Source organism: Lolium perenne, chromosome 6 (assembly GCF_019359855.2).
Source record: "Lolium perenne isolate Kyuss_39 chromosome 6, Kyuss_2.0, whole genome shotgun sequence".
NCBI classification, from domain to species: Eukaryota; Viridiplantae; Streptophyta; class Magnoliopsida; order Poales; family Poaceae; genus Lolium; species Lolium perenne.
The window spans coordinates 234,651,429-234,674,469 of record NC_067249.2 but is presented as its reverse complement, the minus strand read 5'-3'; the positions used below and the strand labels follow the sequence as shown (position 1 = coordinate 234,674,469).

The 23,041-nt window shown below is 48.5% G+C and overlaps 2 protein-coding genes and 1 long non-coding RNA gene across 8 annotated transcripts; 1 reads left to right on the top strand and 2 right to left on the bottom strand.

Annotated features, from left to right (window-relative positions):
- The first annotated feature begins 1,373 nt into the window (after window positions 1-1,373).
- LOC139832917 (uncharacterized) lies at window positions 1,374-2,193 on the top strand. Its single transcript, XM_071822920.1, has one exon. The coding sequence runs from the start codon at window positions 1,441-1,443 to the stop codon at window positions 2,032-2,034; it is 594 nt and encodes a 197-aa protein (XP_071679021.1). The 5' UTR covers window positions 1,374-1,440; the 3' UTR covers window positions 2,035-2,193.
- Window positions 2,194-16,304: 14,111 nt separating this feature from the next.
- On the bottom strand, window positions 16,305-17,495 carry LOC127310014 (putative F-box protein At2g02030). The gene has a single exon (XM_051340719.1). It carries the CDS (start codon window positions 17,493-17,495, stop codon window positions 16,305-16,307), a length of 1,191 nt encoding a protein of 396 aa, XP_051196679.1.
- Window positions 17,496-18,910: 1,415 nt separating this feature from the next.
- On the bottom strand, window positions 18,911-21,736 carry LOC127306022 (uncharacterized). 6 transcript variants are annotated; one of them, XR_011747769.1, is made up of 6 exons: window positions 21,017-21,734; window positions 20,243-20,727; window positions 20,043-20,135; window positions 19,663-19,958; window positions 19,505-19,591; window positions 18,911-19,425 (listed from the first exon to the last, which is right to left on the bottom strand). It is a non-coding gene; the product is annotated as an uncharacterized lncRNA (long non-coding RNA). The 6 variants fall into 6 exon arrangements; XR_007854323.2 differs by having other exon boundaries at window positions 19,663-20,471; window positions 20,574-20,727; window positions 21,017-21,735; XR_007854322.2 differs by having other exon boundaries at window positions 20,043-20,727.
- Window positions 21,737-23,041: the final 1,305 nt, after the last annotated feature.

Sequence of the window (23,041 nt, the reverse complement as noted above, 5' to 3'; positions counted from 1 at the left end):
GGGGCTGGAAACCCCGCGCCAGCTCTTTTTGCAAAATTATTGGATAAGCGGATGAAGCCACTAGTCCATTAGTGAAAGCTGTCCAACAAGATTGAAAGATAAAACACCACATACTTCCTCATGAGCTATAAAACATTAACACAAATAAGAGATGATAAATTTTGAATTGTTTAAAGGTAGCACATGAAGTATTTACTTGGAATGGCAGAAAATACCATGTAGTAGGTAGGTATGGTGGACACAAATGGCATAATTTTTGGCTCAAGGATTTTGGATGCACGAGAAGCATTTCCTCTCAGTACAAGGCTTTGGCTAGCAAGGTTGTTTGAAGCAAACACAAGTATGAACCAGTACATCAAAACTTACATAAGAACATATTGCAAGCATTATAAAACTCTACACTGTCTTCCTTGTTACTCAAACACTTTTACCAGAAAATATCTAGACCTTAGAGAGACCAATCATGCAAACCAATTTCAACAAGCTCTACGATAGTTCTCCACTAATAGGTTTAAACTACATGATGCAAGAGATTAATCATGATCTACTTGAGAGCTCAAAACAATTGCCAAGTATCAAATTATTCAATACAATATGAGGCATTTTCTTTTTCCAACCAAATAACCATAAGTGCAATAGCTTCCAACTTTTATCATTGAACATTAAAAGTAAAACGAAGAACATGTGTTCATATGAAAAAGCGGAGCGTGTCTCTCTCCCAAACAAGGATTGCTAGGATCCGATCTTATTCAAACATAAACAAACGAAAATAAAAGCACATAGACGCTCCGAGCACCGACAATGCACCAGAGGATACTCTCCTCTACGCCGCCGCCAAGCTCTGCCTCTCCGCCGACCCGCTTCACCGCTCCCGAGCAAGAACCCTAATTTTGTTCCCCTCTCCTCTTTCTGTCTTGCGAGCGACCAACGCAGCAGGTTTAACAAGTTAACCCCCTTTCGGCGCCTCGCCCACAGCTGACAAGAATCCCGGTTGATATTTGCCACGTAAGCGGCTTTCACCCCTAAAATTAGCTTAAGGTTTGATTTGGACCGGGATTTGTTAGTTCAGGGTGCAAACGACAGGGATTTGAACGACGGGTTTGATTCGTCGAACCACTACGAATTCAAGGTTTAAAATTGACTGTTTTCCTTTCTATTTTATTATTTGCGGGGAAGTGATCATATAACCAAATGGCACCTGCAGTCTGCAGTCTTTTCCCTTTGGGTTGAAATCCTCCAATTTTCTCTAGCAGGAGTATATAATTTTGGATCCTGAAAACAGAGCAAAATATCTCGCAATATTAGGACACGAAAATATCTGATGTGGCAGTTTCAGAGATAACGCATGCGCGGCCTTCACTCTTTTCTCGTCTTCGCACGAACGGTCACAACCCACTACACAGTACACACCCACCCAAACCAAGGAGCTGGCCGTCCGCCATGGAGTTGCTCCTTTTCCCTTCTCGAGCTACCATCTCCCGCCGGCTCCTTCCAACCTGCCCCCTCCGCCGCGCCGGCGCGACCTCCTTCCGTTCATCATCCAGCTCCGGCAACGTCGAGGCCACCACCGACACTACGGCGACGACAGCGTCCGTGGCCAAGAACCGCCAAGAATGGCGCGCGGGCGGGACGACGTTCGGGCTGGGCCTGGACCTGTCCGAGGAGATGAGGCGGGAGATGCTGTGGCGGATGCTGGTGCCACCCGCTGCGGCGGTGGCGGCGGAGGCCGTGTTTCTGGCGGTGCTCAACAGCGGCGCGGCTGTGGTGGACGCGCCCGCGTGGGCCGGGAAAGCGGGCTCGGCGGTACTGTTCGTGGCTGGGCTGCTCGGGTCCCAGTACGGGTTCTTCTCGTCGAGGTGGGGCGTCGGGGAGGAGGCGGGGTCCGTGGTCGGCTGGAAGCTCGCCGTCCGGCACTGGAGCGCGCTGTCCGTGGTCAGGGGTTCGTCAGTAGAAGAAGACGACGATGAGGAGGAGGAGGAGGACGACGATGAGTGGGAGTACTACGACGATGATGAGGAGGAAGAAGATGACTGACGACTAGGCAGATGAGGCGATAGGGAAAAGTTTGTAAGTTGGGGCAGTTCTTGGCTTTGCTGTAAATAGAAGAATGGTTACAGGTAGGTAGCATTTGAGCTTAATTACGAGCGTGTTTTGCATTAAGAACATAGAAATTCCACACGAGTTTTCTGTGTATCATGTCCGTGCAAAAATATTTTGAAAACAGAATAATCAGAAGATACATATTAGTGCGGTCTAAACTCTAAAATGTTCACTCTGGTGGTGTTAATCTGCTGGTATCGTTGCTTCTGTGTAAATTTTTAACTTAAAATTCAGCCAAACAGTCATCGATGAAGCCTGTAATTGGCTGAGCTCCCCCGTCTTTGCCTTCTAGCATTTATCTATGGTGTTGATGCCCAGATCCTGAATCTCTTTGCAAGTTAGCGTTGGTTCTTAGTTTCTTGCTGTGTTTCACTCTGTTCTGACTCTATTTTTGGTCCTCGGGAGATCAATAGCGGATCAATCAAAGATTTTTTTTTTTTGAATAACAACAGGAGAACTGTTATATTCATCACAATAGAGGAGAAGGTCAAGACGACCGATTGACCCAGTTTATGAGGAAAACCGAGCCCAAAAACCGTACAAAATGACCCCATTTTTGAGGAAAAAAAGGGTCGAAAAACCGCACAAACAATAGGGCCTCGTCGCCCACACGACACAAAGCCACCATTGCACAAAACAAACGCATCCGTGCCCGGAGCCGCCACTCCGGCTTCCCCTGCTCGGTTTCGAGCCGCAACGCCGCATGGACTAGACACCTCGTAGCCCAGGCTACACTAGACGACCATCCGCAGACCACGAACGTCGCGCCAAAAGATCCGGGGCCGCCGCCCCGACATGCCAGCCAGACCGACCATCCGATCGCGCCGACCGGGCCGACGGACTCGCTACCCACGTAGCACGAGCACGCCACCCTTGCCTTGTTAGACCACAACCACACCCCATGCGCCTGTAGTTGCAAGGCCGTTCGAGGCCGCCGCCTCGACGCACCATCCACCGTCCGGAGCCGCTGCCCCGGCGTCCACCATCTTCGGCCGCAAGGCAACCATGCCTAGTTGATGCAAACCTACCACACCACAAGTGTCGAGGCCTCCAAAGGCGGCGCCTTCAACAAGGTAGCGGCATAAATGTCGCCGTCGCCTGCTCACGAGGAGCTCAGATTTTCACCAGGAGGACACCAGACACCCGCGACAGCAGGAGATGTAGCTCACAAAGACGCCTTCAACAAGGAGTACGGCTCCCGTGGGCACCGTCGTCATCGGCACCTACTTACTCAGGATAGGTGCAAAGCTTTCGCCTGTCATGCCATCTCCGCCATCGAGCTCTCTTGAAGCTCGAGTTGAAGGAGCGCAGCCAACAGAGCATGTGACCTTGCCGCCGACCACCAGACGCCCCCACCCGACGCAGAAGCCAAAACCAGTACTGCACACTGCTTCAAACAACTGCCGGAGCACCAGATCGGGATGGGAGCCGTCAAAGATCTGGTCCCCAGCCGCCGCGCCGTCGAGGAGCCGCGCCATGGGCCCGCAAGGCCCAGATCGGCTGCCCGCAGCGACCCCGACGCCTCCACCGCGCCAGGGATGAGGGACCCCTGGCCGCCAGCGCGCTTGCGCGTCTACGCGCAGAACCGGAGCAGGGCCTCGTGCCACCACGCAAAGTGTACGGCCCGCGTGGCCCGGATCCGGGCCCGCGCCACCGAGCGCAAGAAGAACGCAGCCCGCGCCTGCCGACCCCGTCGCCTGCAGGAGCCCCCGCCGCCACGCCGACGCCCGCACGAGGCCGCGCACAACCACCGCAGGCCGCGGCCGCCGCATCCCGAGGCCGCTTCCCGGCGCGGCGAAGTCGCCCGCTCGCTTGAGCGGGACCGCGACCTGACGCTCGCTTGAGCGCCGCCGGCAGTAACCGCACAAACGCTCGCTTGAGCGCGGCCTTCCATGGCGCAGGCGTCGACGGGCGGCGAACAGCTGGAGGCGGCCGAGGGCGCGACGCCACGGCGAGAGGCGACGACCTCCGGGGTCCGATGCGACGTCTTCCCTCCGAGGCGGCCGCGCGAGATCCCGAGAGGCATAGAACCTCGCCGCCCCCTTCATCGGCGACGGACGGCTTCGCCGCCGGCTGCCTCGGGAGACGACGAGGGAGAGGGCCGGGGTCTAGGTGGCGGCGGCGGGAGGTCTAGGTTTTGGCTCCCCTGTCGCCTGATCAATCAAAGATCATGGGGGGCATTATATCAATTTTCAGATCAAAGATGTGTCATGCATATAATATAATTCTACGTATTATGTAGGGTGATTTTCTTTCAAAGGCACAAGAAAGATGGGACATAAGATCAATCCGCCCTCAACAGAGATCTATTCTATTCTATTATATATTAAAAGCAAAATAAGGATGTTTAATAGAGCCACCACGTTAATCCACATCATCTAAATTAATTTTGATAGTTAGATCTAAAATATATGGCTGAGATTTTATGAAAGATTAGTAGTCACGTAACGTTTTTTTGACATGATTTATGTACCGCAACAACACGGCTGGAACGTGATAGACCAAAAGAAGGAAAACTGCCTTACTACATCTATTCAAAAACCAGCCGGAATGATTTACGTGCCGTAACTTGGCCAGACTCTCACAGCTGTAAAAAACATTGCGTCAACCATTTAAAAACCAGCCTCGGCTAGAGCGTGCTAGATGTAAAGAAAACTTAAACGAACCTGGATTCCGTCCCTAACTAAGCCATCGACACGGCCTCCAATGAAAGTAACCGCACATGGCCCTCAATAAAAACATAGCAACGGTGCAAGTTAGAGCATCTCCACCGGCGGCCCCCATAGCGGTCTCGATAGCATTTTGGGGGCCAAGCCAAAATAGGCTCGCACGGCTCTGGTGATTTTTCGAGCCCAATAGAATCGTCGACAACCCCGTGCCAGCCCCTTCGCGAAGGGCGCGAATCGGACGCGTCGGCGCCTCACGGAACGACGGTTTTCGCGGGTAAGGGCGCCTTGTCAGCGTGAGGACGCGGCGGTTCGCATCGTAAACAACGTGGGGAGGTTGGTCATCGGCGTTAATGGCCTTACGGCGAGGGGGGCGACTGGCCACCTGGAGTCCACCTACCTTACCCACGCGCCTTCAATGCGCGTCCGCCGCCTCCCCTAAAACCCTACCGGCGCGCACTTCTTGCTTTTCCCCGCCGTCCAACCCTAGACGCCGTCTTCCAACCTCCGCGCAAACCTCCCACGCACCCCGCCGACGATGGCGCACAACGACCAGGCCGGCGGCAGCGATGGTGGCGTGCTCCGCTCGACGCGGCTTAGCTTCATGCAAGTTAGAGCATCTCCACCGTCGGCCCCGATAGCGGTCCCGATAGTGTTTTCGGGGAAGCGAAAATAGGCTCGCACTATTTCGCTCCAAACGGCGCCGGTGATTTTTCGAGCCCAATAGAATCACCGACAACCCCGTGCCGGCCTCTTCGCGAAGGGCGCAAATCGGGCACGTCGGCGCCTCGCGGAACGATGATTTTCGTGGGTAAGGGCTCCTTGCCAGTGAGAGGACGTAGCGGTTTGCATCGGAAACGACGTGGGGAGGTTGGTCATCAGTGTTAATGGCCTTACGGCGAGGGGGGCGACTGGCCACGCGGAGTCCACCTACCTTACCCACGCGCCTTCAATGCGCATCCGCCGCCTCCCTTAAAACCCTACCGACGCGCACTTCTTGCTTTTCCCCGTCGTCCAACCCTAGCCGCCGTCGTCCAACCTCCGCGCAAACCTCCCACGCACCCCGCCGACGATGGCGCACAATGACCAGGCCGGCGGCAGCGACGGTGGCATGCTCCACTCGACGTAGCTTAGCTTCAACGAGGCCGACGTACTGTACTGGCACTGCATCCCCGTGCCGTATAGTTGAAGTTGCCGCACGGCTCACACGTCTCCAACGGCGGCTTCGCCGTGCCTCCGCCGCCACCGCCAGGAGCACAGACGCGGGCCCTTCCCAGGGAACGGTGGAACCAGATGACGCCGGAGGAGAGGAGCCTGCTCCATCGATGAAGACTACCGGCATATCGCGATCGACCCGCGGCAGGCGGTGGTGTGGTCCGCCAGGGACCACGGCGCCAACTACGTCGACCTCGCCGGACCATCCGAGCTGCCGGCGCCAAAGGAGGAGAAGGCCGACGAGGAGGAGGCCAACGAGGATGGCAGCTGGTCCTTCAGGCCATCCAGCTACGACAGCGACGACCTGGACTTCAGCGCCTTCGACTCCCGGCTCACCTAGATGTTTTATTTAGTGTTTTAGTTTAAATTCGCGCTAAATTTGTACAATTTCGTTCGAACTTCGTATGAATATCGTTTTAAAATTTTGATTTTGAAATTCAAAATCTATCGGGACCGTCGGTTTGGAAGTGCCGGTGTGGGAGCAGCATCCCCAAATAGAGGATTCTCTACTGGCGCCCCCATACGGCAGTGCGACGCCTATTTAGGGGCTGCTGGTGGAGATGCTCTTAGCTATCTCAGTGGATCATCATATGGTAGTTGTGCCAAAAAAGAAAAACCACCATATGAAAATTGAAAACATGGAAAACAACCCAATTGAGATCTTCCAAAAATAGCTAGCTACCATAGATGGATTGTGATAGTTGCAAAAGAAAATATAAAGTGTAAACTAAGCCGATCCTTTCTTTGTTTTAATTTACCCTCTGATTCTAAGTTTAGTTAAAGTCAAAATTTTAAAATTCTACAAAATATGTAGGAACAAATATCAACTTCTATGATACCAAATTAATATAATATGAAAATAAACTTTATTATGATTATAATAATAATAATTGTTTTGTATTTTAGTTGTTTATATTTTCTATATATTTGGTTCAACTTTATAAAGTTTAATTTTAACTAACCGAAAACATAAGGTAATTATGAATGGATGGAGTAGAGATTGTGCTCCAGAAGTCCGCTCCCTTTAATTTACCACTTCTATTATATCTAGCGACGGTAAAAATCGCTAGCGAGCGTCGTTACATCCATGCATGTCAGTGAGTGACCGTGAACACTGCCACAATAATCTAAAGATATACATGGTTGGATCTGAAGTGTGTAACTAGGATGTAATGCGATTAACTGATAGTCACATCTCAAAACAAGATTAATTGATAGTCATATAAATGTGTACCTCCATGTGATACAAAATGGAGTAAGTATAGAAAATTAATGAGAACTATATATCTTTTTTTTTTAACAAGGAGTGCCCCGAAGGGCTAGGAAGCTTCTCATTAAAACCAAGCGGTGGAGGTACAAATTATTACAAAGGACCCCATAAGATGGAACAAAACATATAGGTCCCCAACATTTACAGAAAAGACCTCACTGAGAGATTGAGAAGCGTAATCGGATCCTTCTCTTTCTCCACTGCCGAGCCAGAGGTCCGCTACGCCACCGTCATGCGAAGAGGCGGGGAGGGAACCACTTGCCTCTACGCAGCCGTAGTATGCGGCTGCGGACCTCAGGAAGGGCCTCACAAAGGAGGTTGATTCGCCGGTATCCTTCGCCGGCTTTTGGATAGGCCATGGCTTGGCCTTGGATGTCGGACGGCTACCATCCGCCGCCGAGATGATGCTCAAGAAAATAGCTTCCCAACTCCACTGCAGTTTGGCGCTGCTGGAGGCAGAGGATTCTTTGCCAACAGGAACCGCCGAAGGGAGAACAGACTCCGACATCTCCCGAAGCTGTCGTCGAGCTTGAAGATGCACCATGCTGCCGAGCTCATCTCCCCCGCCACCACTGCCGGCCAAGAGAGCAGAGACAGCACAACGACCTTGGAGAAGACCACAGCAACGCTTATCGAGAGGGTCCGTCACGGAAGCAACCTCAGCAGTCTTCCACCGCGGAAGAACTGCAGAGGACTTCCTGGACGACCGATTGGCACTGCGCCACCGCACCAAATCGGAGGAGAACCCCCACCATCCTTCAGCTCCACCTACTGCATCACTGTACTCCATCTCTCCCACGGCCGGCCAGGAGATGGAGAAACAGCACCGCAGCACGGCAGATCTGGAGAACGCTGAGCTTATTGATGGAGATCCCTGGATAGAGGACGCCTCTCACCCACTCCTGCCATCGGAGCAGAGGAAGAAATCCCACCAGGCTGCACCAGATCTTGCCCAAAATTACCGGTGCCCTACTCCTAACTACTGGCAACTCGCCAAAACTAGACCTACCTATGTACAGAAGGTCCGGGCACCCTCTCTCCCCTCTACTACGGCCGGCAGAGCCGCCGGAGAGAGAGAGGAGAGGGCCCGGAGAGAGGGCGGCGACTTTCAAGGGGATAAGGAGAGAGAGATTCGAGAGGAGGAAGAGCGGTGGGTATTGGTGAGAACTATATATCTGATGTATCGTCTTTACTATAAGGTAAACACTATACAACGGAGTCTGATGGGAATCAATACATCGGACCGGGTGGCTGTCCTTGATTATGCTTTATGCTTTACTTTTGTAGGAACAAATGTCAACTTCTATGATTCCAAATTCATATAATATGAAAATAAATTTTATTATGATTATAACAATATTTTTTTGTATTTTAGTTGTTGATATTTTTATGTATATTTGATTCAACTTTATAAAGTTTAATTTTACCTAACCCAAAATATAAGGTAATTATGAATGCACGGTGTAGAGATTGTGCTCTAGAAGTCCGCTCTCTTTAATTTACCACTTCTATTATGTTCAGCGATGGTAAAAACCGCTAGCGAGCGCAGTTACATCCATGCGCATGTACACTGCCACAATAATCTAAAGAGATACATGGTTGGATCTGAAATGCATAACTAGGATCTAATGCGGTTAACTGATAGTCACATCTCAAAACAAGATTAATTGATAGTAATATAAATGTGTAATTCCGTGTGACACAAAATGAAGTATAGGAAATTAATAGGAACTATATTTCTGATGTATCATCTTTACTATAAGGTAATCACTATACAATGGAGTTCAATGGAAATCGATACATCAAACCGGCTCGCTGTCGTTGATTATATATAATAACCACATCTAATTGATCTTAGTAGCTTCAATGTCATTGGGCGAGAAACTATTACGTAGACATAAACATATAGTTTTTCTGAAGTCGAAATTAATCAAAAATCAACAAGTATAAACTATGTTCTGACCTCACACTAGAGTAACATCAAATAAAAACCAAATTCAATTATTTGTACTTATTGAATACATTCAGATAAAAAATACATATGTGGTCATCCGTCCATTTGTTTAGATTGCAACACTAATCATTCACCTACATTGAAAATTAATAAATATATTTTGCACATAAACAATATTGTATCAACCAAAATATTTATGATAACTAGAATCATCTAAATTATAGTCACATAATACTCGAAGCTTCTACAAAACAATAAAATATTATATATATATATATGTACTTCTAGATGATGCCCTCGCATTTGCGAGGGCCACTGTGCTAGTTTCCCTAAAGATCCCTCGTCAGATATCCCCTCCTTTACCTTTTTTTTTTCCTTTCTCTGGGCATGCTATCCAACTTGGCTCGCCATACTTGCTTGACTGTCGAAAAAACAATGTGGTCCATTGAGGGCGTAACAGATTTTTTTCGATAAAGAAAATATATTAATATCAAAACGATACCAATTACACCCAGCCTCTGCAACAACGCACCATCCTAATGGCACTACGGATGCATACAAACAAAAAAATGAAAAGTAAACTAAGAAACAAAAGTCCCGCGGGCCTAACAACATCAGTACATCCACCACCAAGACAACACCTGAAGTACAGACTCTCCAAAAACGACGCCTCCAAGAAGGGAACAGTGCGCTAACACTATCGTCGCCCGATCAAAGATCTTAGATTTTCACCCTGAAGATAGTCTCCGCTCTCAAAACAATGCCTCCAACAAGGTCATTGTCAGGCACAACCAGTTAAGGCCAGACCTTGGGTTTTCACCCTGAAAGGTAGAACTCTGAACTTCACCTGTGTTGTCGCTCCCACTTTCATACCGCTGCTGTGAAGCCCGGAACACCAAGCAAATCCCTCAACAGCGTGGAGATTTGAACCTCCCTCAGCTAGTCATCCCCTCCAGCCTTCATGAACTTCCCTTCTTCCGACTTTCATCATGGATCCATAGTCACTTGATGTCAACACAGAAAAAGAGCTTCGCGCCGCTCCCTCCAGAACCAATCGGTCGGAATAAAAGCATGGGTGCGCACGACCGAATACCACCGATCCAGCAAACTCCAGGCAAAAAACACTGTTACATTCGCCGGCGGAGCCTTCCGGAACTCGACACTCCGGCTAGATCACGAGTCCAGGCCTCCAGTAGGTCTTCCTCTTCACGCAAGAGAGACCTAAGGACCACCACCTTTATTCAGGTCGGACCCCCACGTCGGCGACCGTCCCGGGTTGGCCATGCCAACCCTCCACCGGTGACTCCGTCGCCGGCTTCCAAGCATCTCCATCTCGCCGCCGGAACGCGGTGATAGATCGATAGATCCACCACCACCAACCGCAGGCCGACCCTCTCCGGCGAAGAAGAAGGCCACCTCCACCATCGTACCCAAGGCTGCTGCCCCGGGCGACCTCGTGTCGCGGGTGAAACCCGAGATCGCCTCCACTCACCGGCAAGAGGCGGGTAGGAAATTGGTGCAGGCCATGAGCCTGGCCGCCGCCCACCACCAACCCCTGCCGGAGTGCTGCGGAGCCGGCGGGAGGAGGGAGGCCGCAACGCTGGCCGCCGCCGCCCATCCCACGCGCCGGCCGCCAGGGGAGCTGACGGGAGAAGGGGCGCAGCGCAAGCCGCCGCCGCCCGACTCATCCGCGCGCCCGCCATACATCGAGGAGGGAGATCCGGCCGCCGTCACCAGGCGTCGACGAGGAGGAGCCCCCGCCGCCGCCACGCCCCGTGGGACTTTCCCCGGTGGCGCTACCGGCGGCGGCGGCGGTTAGGCTGGGGTGCGGGAGGAGGGTTAGGGTTAGGGGCGGTTAGGCTGGGGTGCGGGAGGAGGGTTAGGGTTAGAGGCGTAACAGATACAAGGTATTTTCCGTACTGCGACACCACCGCAGTACATGGGAGGTGGTGGGACCTCCTGGCCGTCCCACGTAGCCTATGGTGGCGTGTGCGGAGGAAGCGGTGGTGGCGACAGCAGGGAGGCGGTGTGCTCCGCCACCATAGCCGAGAGCAGGACGATGTCCTCCAGCCCTGGCCAGCTGTACTTGGCCTCCTTGTCGGCCAATAACGTTTGCAGGGTGGTGGGCATGGTTGCCTCCTCATTGTAGCCGTCGGGGACGACTGCCTCTTGTCGTCCTCCTCGTCGTCCTTGTTTTCGTCGCCCTCCTCGTCGTAGAAGACCTCGTCTTAGCTACCCGGAGCGACTACCTTGATGGCAAACGCTATCACCGGTTAATCTTCTGTCATTGGGTCGCTTTCAAGTGGGCCCGCGACACGCGTGTTGTCCGTGAAGTGTCTGCACCGACGCATCGGTTTACCAAAATTGGGGCACCGATGGGTCACGGCAGATGGGGCCAGTCTGTCTGCGTCGCCCCGCTGGAGCGTGCGCGATGTCCTTCTATCCCCGCGGACCGAATCAGACAGCCAGAACCGTTTGGGTCGGCCCGGTGGAGATGCCCTCATATTGAACACATCCGTGTAAGAGCATATTCTGTCACGTCCACCAAAGCGTCCCGAAATATTTTTGGCGCGCGCCGGCCCCAGTCGCACGCCCCAAGGGCCTTTTCGCCCGGCGCGGCCCAATACGGTGTCCGGCGCCCCGAGGCCATCCTCTCTCCACAAGGGACGTTGCGGGCGCGCCGGACAAAGCGCGGAAATGAGTTGCGGGTAGCGGACCCAACGTGTCATTGACACATGAAGCAAATTTAATTAGTCTCCCGCCACATTGCGCCGTCCCACCATTTACTGCCGCTAGCCACACATTTATCCACCCTGCCAAAAGATTTCATTTGCCCCTCTCCCACCGATTCATTTCTCCCTCCCGCCGTCGTTACTCTTTGCCAGCAAGACAGTCGTCGCCAATCGTAGCCATGACACTGGTAGTCCCCAAAAAACTGGCCAAGAAATTAGCCACCAAGCCACTAGGCAAGGAGGCAACGAAGAAGGGGCCGAAGGCGCCCTTCAAAAAGCCGCGGAAGGCGCTAGCGCCGAAGGCGAAGCCAGAGTCATGGACCGAAGAACGTTGGTAGGAAGGCTGCCTATGACACGAGTTGTCAAGGGCGGAGCGGATGGTGGAGCAAGCAAGGAAGACATCGACCTCGGTTGCGAACCAGAAGGCCGCGTTGGCTGCATGTGCCAATACGAGTGCTGCGGGCCCATGGAGTTGTTCGTCGATGGCGTACATACCCGGAATGGCGTTCCCATCGACCCCCGGTTTCTTGGGAGAGGCCTCTGAGGGTGAGCGTCCGGGGAAGAGGGTTCCTGCCAAGGTTATGTGATATGCTCCTATAATACCACGGCTGAAACGTTTGTTCATAAATAAAGAGCATGCTAAGTTGTTGCCATGGAATATAGAGCACGCTAAGTTGTTGTGATGTTGAGACACCCCGCTGATGGGTCGCAGTGGAGAAAAATCTAAGAAAATTCCCGAACTTTGCAAATGACGCAAGAAACTTAAGGTTTGGCCTAAATACAGATGACATGAAAACAAGGACACATAGGATAACTTGCTAATGTTATTACAGAAGCAAAAAAAATTTTGGAAATATTCTCTCCTTACAACTTCGAGTGAGTGTTACTGTCTTATACACATTCGGTATCAGCTTACTCATGTTAAGTTGTCTAATTCCGCAAGTTATGCGTGTGTAGCTTTCACTATATTATTTAATCATTCAGTTTGACAAAGCAGTAGTAATTTTCATGGACTCGAAACGTAAAGACAATGGGGATCTTCTGTTCAGCTTGACGAACCTGACTTTTGCTCCATAGGTAATTTCAATCAATATCGCCCTGTATCGACATATTCTGTTCTCATTTCTTGATATCAAGTAATTAGTAACTCATTTACTCATTTTTCTTTGTCGGAAAGGGCTTGAAAACGGTTCATCCAGACTTCTAGGGGTGAATGGAAACCGGAGCTTACATTTCAAGATCATGTTGTAAGTAGTACTTTGGCTATGTCCGCGAATCTCTTTAATTTTTTATTTCAATACCATGCATTAGCATGCTTGATTATTAGTTTGATTGAAATATTTTTTGTAAAGTGTTTGAAACAGGAAGCCGGGGATAACTTATGTGGATAATTTCGCGAGATGGTGTGTCACCGGGAGGCGGAAAAGGCTATACATGCCCTTCATGTACGTGAACAATCTTTCACAATCTTATTTTATTACCATCAATTATGTTGAGTTACATTCATATATATTGATCTCCTTTTTAAAATTAGATGGAACGCATGCGGGACACTCTCCTAATAGTGGATCGCTTACGAGCAATTCAAGAGGAATTGGTGAGATTCTAAGTTTGGGAGGTCATAGCTCCAACTAGAGCATACCATCGGGAGTTAATATTTGACATTATGGATAGAAAATAGAGATGGTAAAGAGGATCGATTCTATATTGTAACTATGCATTAGGTGTACTATGTTTCATGACGATATCTATATACTCATGACAATATTGTGGTTCCTTAAATAATGTATGCATGCAGATTTGAATGAATAACATAAAAGGAGTATAGCTCACTTGGTTAGGAAAGTGGATGTACAATCCAGCCACCAAGGATCAAGTCTCCACTAATGCAGATTTGGGTTCTTATTATTTTAAAAAATCCACTATAGGAGCATCTCCTACCGTACTCATTTCAAAAAAAAAACATAAACCCTGAAACTCTGTCCCGGTTTAAATACCTTTTGTCCCGATTGAGCAGTTCTGGTTGCCTAACCAAAACTAAAGGTCTCTACCGCGGCAAAGATTATTAGTCTTGGTTCGTAGCCGCATCATGTGAAGGACCCTTTAGTCCCGGTTTAAATACCTTTTGTCCCGATTGAGCAGTTTTGGTTGCCTAACCAAGACTAAAGGTCCAAACAAGCTGAGACTACAGGCCCTTTTTCTACTAGCCTAATGACATATATTTGAGTAAGACACATTTGGGATTTGGTTTTTTTTACATACGATGCGCGCTCTGATCGACTTCTTTCGATGTACCAAATACGGACCAAGGTAGCATCACGTCCTGTGTGGAAGAGGATGATGTTTGCAAATTTATAAAAAGAAATTGGCGTATCAAACACGGACCGAGAATCCGAGATACCATCACGTCTTATTGCAAAATTATAGTAGAGAGAAGATGTGGTCAGGCCCGGCGCTGAGCCAGTGCCACCGGTGCGGGCGCACTAGGCCCCCGGTCGCTAGGGGCCCCAACTAGGTATATTAGGTACATGTTGGCCATTTGCTTGAATTTTCTTTACCTAATCAAAATCAGCCCACGCTCAATATCAGCAGAAGCTTTTGGAGGCATTAATTGCCGGCACATGTACGCGTGCTTGAGCTATATTGCTGAAGAAAAAGAGGCATCAGCCACATTTACTAAGTCCAGGTTCTCATCGCATTGACTCTCCCCTTGCCTCCTCGTTCTCCTCTCCTGTTTTCCAATCACCACCGGGGCATCAATGATGGAGCGGCTCTCTGGCGTCGATATTTTTAGCGATGAAGAAAATAATGGAGAGGATCATACAGAATACTTCATTTATTCATCCGATTCGATTCGTTCTCAATTTCTCCTTCCTCATTCCCTAATCTTCATAGGCTTGAGAGAGACAAAAGTTTGAAGAAAGAAGCATGGGAATCTACAGCTACATGCAGCAGAGGCTTGGCGGCCAGCTCAGGGGCGAGCGGTGGCTAGCAAGGAGGGGCTATCGGCCGGCGCGACGGCGCGCGGCAGTCAGCAGGAAGGGGCCAGGGCGGTGGTACGGCAAGCCGGCGGCAGCAGTATAGGTGGCCTTTTTCTGGTTTTGCACCGGGCCCCTGAAATGTCAGGGCCGGCCCTGGATGTGGTATAGAAGATATGAAGGCGTGTCAGTGTACGGGTTTAAGAGGTTGAAGTGGTACCTACCTCTTTGTCACAGCCTACATCCATACGGTAAGCAGCACTCTCCCCACTGAAAACTCAATATAGTTCATCTGCTCCACAAAACTGAACACTTGAGCTCCGTTAGCAAACTCAAACCTTGATATATGCATATGCAGTGTTAGCTATTCCTAAGGAAAATTATAAGAAAAATGCGAATAAAGAGCATAAGAAACTCTCTTAGAGTTAATGTGGGACGTTGTGTTGGCAGATCAAATTTGTGGCATAGAATGTTAGAGGCGTTTTTTAAAGGCACAAGAAAGATGGGGCGTAAGATCAGTTAGCCCTCATCAGAGATTTCACTAAAATATCCATTGTCTGAGATCACCTCGTTTCCTTTCTCTTTCCCTGCTCACACATTCAACTTGGCATTCCTGTGGGCACTAGAATAAGAAGAACAATACAATGCGGTCCAGTAATTTGTGCATGGTGGCATTGGTTTTGTTCACATCAACATGAGTTCTGCCAAGTTGTTGTAAACATATGGTCAAAAACGAAATTTACTAAAGTAATTCATTCAAAGAAAAAGTATGAGTGTGCACATAGAGTAGAGAGTGTCCCATGTTTCATTGGAGGAAGCCATCACGAACTGGCAATGTTATGCTAGATTGTAACGAGGCTTGGAGAGTGTAGGGGATCACGTCAAAGTAGGCGAAATGCCTCCCTTGGTATCCAAGCATGCCTGTAATTGGATTGGCCGGGATACCGCAAGTCCTTCATATGGAACTCATCCTGGTAAGTTTTGGTTTTGAGATTGTAACGTCTGGTACTAAAATGCCAGTCCTTAAAAACTATCTCATCATCAAATACGGCAATTGGATTGAAATAAGGGCCGGGGGACTGCACGAGCATTGATGCTGTTTCCTTTCTGTTTTTCTAGTCAGGCAATTCAACTTTGTTTTCCTGTGGGGATTGTAATAAGAACATAACAATGTGGTCCACTAGAGCGTGTATATGTTGGCATTGGTTTTGTTCACATCAACATCTAGAGTTCTGCCAAGTTTTCACAAATGCATGGTCAAAAACTAAATTTACTGAAGTAATAATTCATCCAAAGTTAAAAAGTATGAGCGTGTACATAGAGCAGAGAGTGTCCGGTAGTTCATTAGAGGAAGCAACAAAATCTTTGACAAACTGTGGCAATGTTATGCTAGATTGGAACGAGGCTTGGAGTGTAGGGGAGCACGTCAAAGTAGGCGAAGCGCCTCCCTTGGTATCCAAGCATGCCTGTGATTGGATTGTGATACCGCAAGTCCTTCATATGGAACTCATCCGTGTAAGTTTTGGTTTTGAGATTGTAACGTCTGGTACTAAAATGCCAGTCCTTAAAAACTATCTCATCATCAAATACGGCAATTGGATTGAAATAAGGGGGACTGCACGATATAGCATTGATGCTGTAACGTTGATTCCATTGTGGGTTCATGGTGTTGTCGCACATCCACAACTCGATCGTCTTCATGTCGGCCCCATCAAGCGCCAAACAAAGCTCCCCACGTATCTCAGCTAAAGCGCACCATACGTAGTACAGCCTCTGATAGCAAGAAGGTGGCGGCGGCATTACCTCAAACGCCTCGTCTTCCAAGCTAAAACGGAGGAAACCTGGCGGTTTCTGGCCGAGGACATGCTCGTTGATGGACCAGAGAAGAGAACCCTTGTAGAAGGTCGCCGTATGTCTTGTCAACATAGGGTATGGCGGATCTTTTGTCGTCTCACGCCAATGCTGGTCGGTTCCAATAGTGAACACTTCCATCCCGGTGGTGTAGAGACACTCGCCTGACCCAGGCGCATAGATAGAACGGTAGAAGAAACGAGCCACTTTATAGGCGTTAGAGCGAGGGTCATGCCCGAAACCGAACGACTGGTGGTAGAGGGGGACGTTGGGCCCTGGTGGCGGTGGCTCGGCGCCGGGGCTCCACGGTAGTGTTAAGGTGCGCCGTGTTGCCGGGTTGAGGACGCGCACGGCGGCCTCGCTGGGCAGCAGGATCAGCCCGTCACAGTGCGCGAGCCCGTGCATAATCACGTCGGAGGACATGTCGGTGGCGTGCACGACGGGAAGGGCGGCGCCCTGCCGGCTGTCCTCCCACCGGTACAGGATGACCGTGTCTGAGTGCACCTTGCCGTCCTGCAGAGTCTGGGGGGAGACGAGCAGGCACGGCTTCACGGACGCGTCGAGGGAGATGGTGGATCGCCACGCCTTGCAGACGCGACTGAACCGCAGCAGCGACTCCACCGGCAGATGGGAGAGGATCACCTCGACGAGCTCGTGAGGTATGTGCGGCGTACTCGTCTTCTTGCTCTGCCTCTGGGCTGCTGGCGGTGCTGTCTCGTCGTCGTCCATGGCCGGACGCCAGGTAGATGAATCTCTCGCCGTAATGTACGGGTCCTTTCCTTTCTTCGGAACGATCTGGTGTTCGCGAGGGTTTACAGAGTTTACCTATCGGATGAACGAGTGATGTCCGGCTCGAACAAGTATGGGCTACATACAGTTCACGGATAAGGCCCACGAAGTACTCAAGGCCAGCTTGTGTGACTTGCCGTTCGTACTCAAGGCCACGGTAATCACCCTCAAAAAAAAAGTGCACGATAATCATTGCTTGATGAAGATGTAGTACTCCCTCTCTGTGCTAAAAAAAAGTGTCCTAGTTATCTAGATACGAATGTTTTAGTTTAATTTTAGTTACAAATACATCCATATCTACAAAATATTAAGGCATTTATCTTAGGATGGAGGGAATACATGATTATCATGAATGACGCTTCTGCCGGCAACTTCTAATCTTCTGGAAAACAAATCTTAAACGTTATTAATTCCATGTGGCGGTGTGGCACTTCGGTATGCACTTAACGAATCCTTGCTACTCACTCCCTCCCACGAAAGTTGTGTTTGATTTGTTAAAATTTATATGTATCTAGACACTAAATTTAAACAAATTTAATACAAAATTCAAGGACAAAGGGAGTACTACTGATTTTTCAATAGCGATATGATAAATAAAATTGGAAACCCATGTGCAGCCCTTTTTTATGAAACTTCAAAAAAAATTAAGCTTCGTAATATTCTGCAAACCAATACCTGGAACTAGATAATATCCTATTCTATCATTGTTTAAGTGTTTAGAACGAAATACATTGTATTTCGCCCTACCTAAAAAAATGAAAAAACTTACAAAATGACAAAATCTAGATATCAACGTTCATTGTTCATCGTTGACAAAATCGGCGATTTACACAAAAATAACCCTTTGTTGCAACTATAGCACAGACTAACTCTCCGGGCAAAATATTTCACATATCTAACCCTTTTGTGTGGCGCCCCTCTCATGGGCGCCACACATGCCCGAGTGGCGCCCGTGCCTTCGGCGCCACTCTCCCAGCCGACGTGGCGCCCTCGATGCTGTGCTGGTGCGCCGTTCCGACGTGGCAGGATGTGTGGCGCCGCTCCCATCGGCGCCACACATGCACTTGTAATTGCCCAAAACATACTGTAAGACAAATCGCCTGGGACTTAGCCGTTTTGGCGAGGCTCTATGTGTGGCGCCGATGCCACGGGCGCCACACAAACAGCCTCGCCAAAACGCCTAAGGACCAAGCGCCCGGAGCCCCTTGATGTTTTCGACATATAATCAACATATGTGGCGTCGATGCCATGGGCGCCACATAGTGAGGTGTGACGCCAGTGTGAGGGGCACCACTTGTTGACTTGTGTTAAAACCATGAACATTCTTGCCTTAGTTAAACAGTTTTGAACACAACAATACCAATTTCATACACATAGAATATACACATATAACACATCATAGCTCACATCGTAGCACGTAGATTCAAACAACAAGTAGCAACAATAGACATGGTTCGAAATGACATATAATTCACAACACGTAGTAATGATATAGAGTATAGAACACGTAGCAATGAAGATAGAGTTCACAACACAAATCCATCTATCCTCGATGTCCCCTCCTCACGGGCTGCTTCCGGACGGCCATCCTTTTCGTCCGCTGCCGTGGCCCTTGTTGTTGTTGCTCCTGCTCCTGCTGCTCTTCCTCCTCTGAAGATAACGGTTCATCGTTCCTCATCCTCCTCAATGATGATCTCCGCGGCGGCGCCTCATCCTCCTCAATGACAACCTTCTTTTCTCGGTTGACATATTCTTCTGGAGTGTATCGGTTTGGAGCCTTGCCCCTTGGCTTCAACTGATAAGCAGACCGTGTGGCTTGCTTCTTGCCGCGACTAATGCTTTGACTCAAAATTTCCTCGTCGTCAGGAATCTTCACAAACATGAACACATGAGATTACAAAAGTTGAAATTAGTAAGAACATGTTTGACAGCAACAAAATAGTCCATACCTCCGGCTCTTCAGAAGAGGATGTAGGAATTTCGACGTCGCGGCAACCTAGCAAGTTGGCCAACCGCCGCATCTTTCGTGCAGTGTTCTGCGTCATGGAACTCATGGTTACAAAGCCACCCGAACATAATAGCGTACATTCATAGTTGGTGATCATACCTTAATGAAATGTCGCAACGGTCCGATAGGCTTTTCATCTCTATAGCTCTGATCCCAAACAACCTATCTTGTGGTGAAAGCCGCCATCAACATTCGCGTAGAGAGGTGCTTCCCAAAAAGGGAGGGGAAAACGAGATGATTGCTTCGCCCAGTAAACTATGCTTGCTCTGATGACCTGGCCTTTCTCCCGTTAAAAGGTGGGTACCTTTCCCTTTGATTTTCTTACGTGAGTTCTTGGTAATAGTGTAGGATTGAATTTCATCAGCTTCTTTCTTCATCTAAGCTTTTGTGAATCACTGTAAAAAACATCAGGCTAATTCCATGTCCTTCTTTGTTCTAACAGCATTGACATGAGACTTCTTAAAATATTTGTCACTAACTTGTGGGATATCATCAGTTCAAAAGCGGGAAATTGGCCAAAAAATTGCTCGTTTGTTAAACAGTAAGCACACTTCTTCCAACTCCATTGGGAACTTTGATGAAGAAGATATTCGCAGTGTCATCAAGAAAAAAAAAAAGGTCTTTGATGAAGAAGATATTAGCAGTGTCATCAAGAAAAAATAGTGGTTTAAGATGATACCTTTGAATTATTACTCATTAGCCAGGAAAAGGCACTCTCCATTGCGGCCATGCTTGATTATATAATGAGCTAGTACAAAAATTTATTGCAGATGCGTCCATGCTTGACTATATAATGAGCTACACAAATTTCCTGCAGGATCTTACTGAGTAAAGTTCAGATCACCAAATTGCTCCCAACAGCCATAAGATATGAAAGCTAGCAAGAAGAATAAGGAAGCCCAGATGCGCTGCATAAATACACTGATTTAGTTCTTATAGGCATAACAACAAACACTTGTTAGGCATCAAAATCTCAGAGCAATTAATATTTCTGAAGTTTTTGTGGCAACCGTGATACTCTAGGCTGGGACGAAGAAAGGTTGGTGGAGTGGCGGGGCAAAAAAGTGTTGTGTGGGAGGCGATTCATCCCATCCTCCTGCAAGCCAACCTCCGGTCAGCTGTGCTCGCGGCCACCCCTCTAACAACCACGCTGAGCAGCTTTTCCTGTGAGGCAACTGACCTCATCATCCTGAGGATCCATGTCTATATAAACTAAGAGGACCAGAAATTGCTAAATCGAAAAATAGATTCATCCAAAATGTAGGAAATTAGGACAACGCACATCAAATATTAAGAGATGGAAATAGCAAATAGAAAGTCATAAGAAGCAAGTAACGAATTTGGCGCCGGCGCCGATAGCATCCAGAATCACAATTTCATTTAAGCGAACGAAAAAAAAGAACAATAAAATAAAACCGAGTGCAGAAGGCAAAGAATAGAGGAGAAATCATACCAGCAAGATGATGACGCGAAGAAATCCCCGCCTCCCAATGTCAACTGCGTAGGCGATTTGCCCCCAGCAGCCCCTCCTGCTCCGGCGTGAATCCTCTTGCAGCCCCTTCCAGTCCGGATAGCAGGCCTCTTCCAGCCCCTCCTGCTCCGGCGTGATGTCCTCCATCTCCGCCTTATCGATCTCCCTCACAACTAATGGCGGCCAGCCCTCGAACGTCTCCAGCCGGCTGCTGCCTCCAACGGCGAGCACGTCTGACTGACTCCCGTGTCCAGTGCCAACCGCCTCCGCTTCCTCGCATCGAGCTTGCCTAGTGCCGCTCCATCCTCGCCACTGGCCCCACACGCGTCCACCACCACACCATCAGGTGAGGGGATGCAGCAGGAAGCCGGAGCAGGGACGGCGGGAGCACCTCGGCAACGGCCATGGCGTTGGAAGAGGCCTGACTAATACCATCCCACCGGCCATGGAGAAGGTCAGCCAGGAATCTCGGGAGGGAAAAAATTGCCCCGAGAAAATGGGACGGTGGAGGCTGATTGAGTTTGATCTGTAGATGGAAAAAAATCTCCATCTAGGATTCTAGGGAACCTGTTGGGGACGCCTCCAAATTGGAATGGGCAAGTTGGGGTGGAAAAATCTAGACGTATGGTAGAAGAGTATCCCAACGTGGGGCAGAAGAGCTAGAAACGTCCCATGTGATGGTCCGTAAGAAGTTGCCACCGTAACCACCCATGTGAGGCACGCGTGGCACGTACACGAATGATCCCACCGATAAAAGCTAAGAAGGAACGGAAAGAGCCACAATCACCGAAAGATTACCAGCACTTTAAGGAAACAACGCGCAGTAGCCGGTAGCCGGTAACCTCCCACGCAGGAAAAAGGAGAAGGGAAAACAAACCAGTTCACATATTAAGGAAAGTCATAAACAAAGAGGCTACGTGTCACACGGTAATTGAAAGAAAGAAGAGATAATTTACATGTCTACAGTGCTACAATCGCTAACAGCGCAAGAAGTTGTTTAACTTTTATATAGGGTATAATTAGTTGTACTTCTTATATTAAAAATATATAAAATGTTTTCAGAAAAGAAAAGTGATTGGAAAGATGAGTAATGGTGAAGTGGGGGTCGACCTTGAACAATTGTGTTCATGCCTGCGAAACCAAAACAATTCTTTCCATGGAAGCTTTTCATTAAAAACTTGTAAATAGTGTATATAGTGTACATATCCCGCTGTAAATAGAATGTATAGATAACCCTTGGTTTGTTATGCAAGTTTATCACTATGCTGCCTAGAAGACAGATTTCATGTGCTCCACTGTAGAAAATTTTAAAAATCACCAGAACGTGATCTTGATCTGAAATTTCTTGAGTGCATATTAGTGCTTGCTATCTAACTTTCGTTAGTTCTGACTTTTCTGATTTGGGGTACGTAGACAGATCTAATAATTCAATTTTTACGGACTGATTCTGTTGAGACAGATTTCCTGTGTTGTGCTGCAAAAATTCGTGAAAAATCTCAGTATGGCATTTTGATCTGAATTTTTTGTGTGTATAGACCTGAGGTTATGATCTGTCTTTCATTAATCATGAGTTTTTCGATTTGAGCTACGTAACTATCTCATTGAGTGACATCTTTACAGAGTGTTCAGTTTTGACAGATTTCTATTCTCTTTGTTTAAATATTGTACTTAGGATTCAAAGGTTTACTTCGTTTTCGACGTACGATTGAAATAATAAGAAACCTCAGTATTACAGTGGCTAAATATTTGATAGATTTTATAGAAATTAGGGATACTTGAACACTTGTGGATTTTATTTAATGGGTACTAACCTACTAATGAGTTTTGTGAAGCTTTATGTGGATGCAGTTTTTAAGTTCCAATCAATATGATGATATGAGATGAGCAAGAGGATGCAAGAGCTCAAGCTTGGGGATGTGTAGATGGATCCCAAGAGAATATTCAAGAAGATGCGAATATCTAAGCTTGAGGATGCCCAAGGCATCCCCCTATTCATCAACCAACATG